Genomic DNA, 5597 nt, shown 5'->3' on the forward strand with positions numbered 1-5597 from the left:
TGAAGTTTAACATTTCTAGATTTTAATGATGCCAAGGATCTGAGAATTACGATTAAATTAGTGGAAGCTGTGTAATTCTTCCATGATGATTAAAAAGGCTTTCAAAAGCCACATACAGGAGAGAAACCATAAGACTGTGATGTCACTAAGGTTGTTAGAGCTGCGAGTGGTCGCTTTGGTCATTCCATTTAACCACTGGCCTTTAAGTATAGAAGCATCATTGTTCAATATGAAAGCTTAGGTTGCTGTGTTAATAAAATACCAAATCTTTTCTTGATGGTGACTCTGTGTCTTGAATAAACATCATCAGGTGAAAATCTGGCTGGGTGAGCAGAAAATGTTGGGTTTCCTTGAGGGTCCATCTTCTGTAAGAACAAGAGAAATTATTTAACAAGTAACAAACAAAAATAACACAAAAAAAGCTACATTTGAAGAACATAAAAATACAATTTCAAATGACAACTACATCAAATGAGACCATTTGATACTGGGGCTCTTCATGCCAGTGGACCCCGAACGGGCCAAGAATGGGACTGTTTCTGTGGTACACACGTGCAGACAGACACAGATACACACATGCACAGGTACACAAGTGCACACAGACACAGGTACACAAGCTTCTCTTTAGAGAAATGGGTGGTTAAGGAAAAGGCAGAACGGATTGAGACTCGTTTGGCCTCTCACAAAAATTACAAGAATAATCCATTCTATTTGCCACTAAACGAATAAATTATTATTCTTAATCGGCAGAAAAATGGTTAGCATGAAAGAGAAAATGCTTAGCGGCAGTTCATCCATCTCTATGTTCAGAGTTCAAATTCCACCAAGGTCGACTTTGCTTTTCATCCTTTTGGGGTTGATGAAATAAGCACCAGCTGAGCAATAGGGTCAATGTAATTGGCCAGCCCCTCCACTAAAAACATTTCAGGTCTTGTGCTCGTAGTAGGCTTTGGGCCATGGAAATCGTGCTGAAGCTGACATTGGAGCTTAGCAGCACATCTGTGGTTTGCCTTATTCCTGCCAAACTGTCCAACCCATGCCAGCAAGGAAAACGGACATTAAATTACGACGATGACATGTATGTGTTTGTAATTAAGGATAAAAAAAAATGAGAGATACAGATGGCTATATAGAGAAACAGACAAAATGATGACGATCATCATCATTGCTTAACGTCCGTTTTCCATGCTGGCATGGGTCGGACGGTTTGACCGGGGTCTGGGATGCCAAGAGGCTGCACCAGGCTCCAGTCTGATCTGGAAGTGTTTCTACAGCTGGATGCCCTTCCTAATGCCAATCACTGAGTTTAGTGGGTGCTTTTTACATGCCACTGGCACAGGGGTCAGAGGAGGCTGGCAATGGCAATGATCAATTGGTGCTTTTTATGTGCCACCAGCATGGAAGCCAGTCAAGCATGGAAGCTGGCATCAGCCAATAGTTATGCAATTTGTAAAAATCAAATATTTTTTGTCAATATTTTCAATTGTAAATCAAGCATTTCTGTTAATTTGAAATCTAATAAACTTTGTATATCTAGAGGGTTTCTTTTTTTCTCCTAGTTTTTAATATTGTACTTCCCATGATTTAAGAGAAATATTGGACAGAAGTGGCACCAGCTGTGGTGCGCAAGAGAGAAGACTGCACTGGCATGATCATGAGACGCGGATGAAGACAGCGGCAGAAGAAAGTGTGGATCTTCAAATATGGAGGGAACCTGTAGAAGAGCAAGACATGGCATGAAGTGATGAAAAATGATCTAAAGGTGAACCTCATCAAGGAGAGGACAAGGTTATTGGTAATTCCATGTGCTTGAGAAGATGTGAAATCAAGGCTCTAAAGGCATTGTCCCTCCCTCCACCCAGGTTCCCCATTTACTTGCAAACCTATCTGCACCCGTGTCCCTGTCAAATCTCTTTCTCACAACAAACCCTCCTGAACTCTGCTCTCTCTCAACTTCTGCCTACTCATTATACTCTCTCTCTCTCCAACCGAGGTAGTCATGTATCTCTTCCTCTACTGCAAGACACCTATTTCTGTACCTCCGTTCATATTCTAACCTCTCATCGCCTGGCACAAAGCCACCTCCCTCCAAAACCTGTTCCCTTCTCAGTTAAGGAGTCTTGTCTAGCCACACACAGGCCCCGTCGTTGGTCTGTCTCAGTAATAAGTTTGTTGTCATTTAGCCTCAAATCAACCCTGATACAGTAAACCTATGTTGCTATAAAAACATCTTTGGTTATTAAAGAAGGGTTTTGTTAAGGGAGTGGACCCGGAAGTTGTTCGCAAACAGCAGCAGTAATTTTCTTTAACTGAATACACATCATTGATCGGTTAAAATTACACAAATACGACAACACGAAATAACTTCTAAAATACAAAATGTGTTTATAAATTGCATCTTTTCGACATTTCTGATAATTTATATACACCATAACATCTTATAAATTAAAAAAAACATTTAATAAAATACTTTTAAGTCACCAAAATGTTTTGTTTCTTTTATTCACGTTTTTAAAACAAGAAACATTGCCGACTCTTATGCGTTATTAAATCTAGAAGTAACCAAGATGTTTTGTATTTTTCTCTCTCGTCGTAATAACAGGTCTTTTTAAAATTCAAGTATTTCTTTTTTGTCTCTGAAGTAACGAAAAAATAGTAAACAATATTTTGTGGTTCTATCTTTCATGTAAACTATGATGGTTTTTCATAAAATTAGGTCGCTATTCTCCTCAGTTACCTATTAGGTACCTACTTCAAACAAGGTGTTTTATTCGTTTCGGTAATTCCTGAAACCAAATTGTACGGTTGGTTTTGTTTCTAATTAGACTACTTTGTTATACGATTACCATTTTACTTATTTCAATTAAAAAAGTGTTAGATATTAATTGTAATGTCTGTTCATTAACAAGTTGGCTTCACTGCGTGTTGCTAAGACTAGATTGTATTAATAACACGGAATTTAGCTTTGGCATATTTCACAAATTTGTTCAGATATTCCAAACCGAATGTCCCACACGGGAAAGCATCAATCCCTCATAAACTTTACAAGATCAGAAAAATAGAAAATTAATTTAATCAACAAAAATCGGGGGGGGGGGGGGCTGGGATAAATCCGAAACACCACAACTGGACTCCGTTAAATGAATACTTTTAACGAAATTTTTCAAGAGAGACATTTTCGAGGATGTATATTACGATTATTTTGATTATATGCAATTTCAGTGTACAAGTAGATCTCCGTAATTGATATAAAATGTATTTGTTGACAAAGCACGAGTCCAATATTTGCAGGTAACAGATGATATCCGTATATATAAGGACCTTTTGCTTTTTATAAACCTTGTGGGGTTCAAAAAGGAGTCAATAACTGCAAGAATCAAATCAAATGAATAATAAAAACCGCAGCAAGATTCCGTTGAAACTGGTAAATGAGAGATTTGTAAGAACAAATATTGAATTAGTCGGGAGATGTTTTTTAACTTCAATCGTTTGGTATTTCTCTATTTCGTAAAATATTCTAATTGGGAAAGAATTGCTTATTCCAAAAATGTCTATTTTCTTCCCATTTCGACGCATTTCTTCCAAATACGTTAAAGTAAAATATATTTAAAAGTAAAAAATAGCAAGACTTACTTTCAGGGTATAAACCTTTTCTCCCTTTTCATTCATATAATACATTAAAAGCATTTTCGAAGAGTTTTCTTCTAAACCAAATGAGAAAAGCCAACTCGTGGAGACGGAGCGAAACACACGTGGAAATGTGTTGAGGTCAGGTACTGCAAGGGAGATAACTTAAATATAATTTTCTTTTTTAAATACAGAGGGAGCACCTTGTGCGAGAAGAGCTACTCAGAGACGCCTCTGTATGAAATAATATCAGTTAAGTTAGTCTTAACAAATTTAATGCGGAGAACACCGAAATGCCGACTGGCTAGATTTTCCCATGCTCCTTTGTATTAAATATGTTAAAATTAATTTAACATACAAACGAAGCAACAATTATATTTATTAATATATATTTGGAATAATTGTTTGGCCAAGGGACAAAATGTTTTGCAGAATTTGTTGTAGCTCTTGACATTGTGATTTCAAATCCTACTGAGGTTCACTTTGTCCTCCATCTTTCGAGGGGTTCGACAGAATAAGATAGAAGCTCGATTCTGAAGTCACATCTTATTGACTACCCTCTTCTCTCAAAACTGTTGGGGTTGTGCTTATATCAGACAATCATAATTATTATTTTCCTCTGACACTCAACTAAATTTTTATTCTCAGATTTTCTTTCCTTGAAAGCAGGTAATAACGAATTACCAACGTTTTCAAGTAAGGCTTTCTCCTCTAAAAGACAAGACTTTCCTTGTTGAGTCAACAAAGCTATTTTCTGGATCACTTCAAGTCTGAGAGTAACACCAATATTCTCCATGATCATTTCAAACCTCTTAGAGACCGCTCCCAATGCTCCAATTACTATTGATACCGCAATCACTTTCCTCATACCTAAACTCCTTTCTAACTCGTCCCTCATTTGCTGGTATTTCTCCATCTTTTCTCGTTCTTTACCTTTCATCTCCGAATCACCTGGTATTGCAACATCTCTGACCTTAACCTCTTTTCCATCTTTATTGATGAGATTAATATCTGGTTGACTCGACTCTATGACCTGATCACATTATATATCAATATCCCAGTGGATTTTATGTTTTGTCCATTTTCCAGTACCCCCCCCCCCCTCTAGCTTGTGTTCATACCATAGCTTGGTTCTCACAAGCTTTTCCTTTATAACACAGCTACCATTACACATACCTGGCCATGATGTCATGTCTCCTTTTATATTCTCACTGACAATGTGGCTTCAGCTTTCTCCTTCCAGAACACATTCTACATTGGTGATGAGTCAGTGCTTTTATCAATACTCAGTCTATTTCATTCTGAGGTCTGTTCTCTTGCTCTGCTCACTAATGCCTCATTGCAGCCTTTCAAGTTGCCCTTCCATAGCCCTTGCCAGGTCTTTTACCACTCAAACTCATCTTTATCTTTTACTTTTATTATTATTATTATTATTATTCAGTAGTCTTTCACTGCACTACCCCAAGCGCAGCTCTCTGTGCCTTGGGTATGTGCTGTGGTTTGTTGTGGTGCTCTTATTTTCACTGTATTGACAGTGTTTTACATAGGACTTGTATTCATTTCTAAATTAAAGTTGCATGTGTGCATGCATGCCTCTGTGTGTGTGTGTGTAAACCATGTTTCTATTCACTAAGACCCAAGTGGATAATTGCCCTAGTTTAGAAATAAAGGTCATTGTGCAAATCTGACAATAAAATACTTGAAATAATCGCAGAACTAATTAATTAAAACATAATGGAGGTTCTAAGCATTTGCTCTAACAATAAATTTTAATACTTCAGGAAATTATAATCTTATAAAGATCATTATCAATTCAATTTACGTAATTCATTTTATAAAACTAGTTTGTCTTGTACTCAACACACATTGTTTCATACCCACTGTACATTTAGCCTAGTTAATTTAGGATGTAAGAAATGAGGTCACAAAAGGGGATATTGTTGACAAAGACATCTGGGTTAAGTTTGGTG

At 37.0% G+C, this 5597-nt stretch overlaps 1 protein-coding gene across 1 annotated transcript; it reads right to left on the reverse strand.

Annotated features, from left to right (window-relative positions):
* On the reverse strand, positions 1–3872 carry LOC149131575 (H/ACA ribonucleoprotein complex subunit 3-like). The gene is made up of 2 exons (XM_089338683.1): positions 3634–3872; positions 1–365 (listed from the first exon to the last, which is right to left on the reverse strand). The coding sequence occupies exons 1-2, from the start codon at positions 3685–3687 to the stop codon at positions 225–227; spliced, it is 195 nt and encodes a 64-aa protein (XP_089194809.1). The 5' UTR covers positions 3688–3872; the 3' UTR covers positions 1–224.
* Positions 3873–5597: the final 1725 nt, after the last annotated feature.

The sequence above is a fragment of the Octopus bimaculoides genome, chromosome 20 (genome assembly GCF_046866305.1).
Source record: "Octopus bimaculoides isolate indiv1 chromosome 20, ASM4686630v1, whole genome shotgun sequence".
Lineage (NCBI taxonomy): Eukaryota > Metazoa > Mollusca > Cephalopoda > Octopoda > Octopodidae > Octopus > Octopus bimaculoides.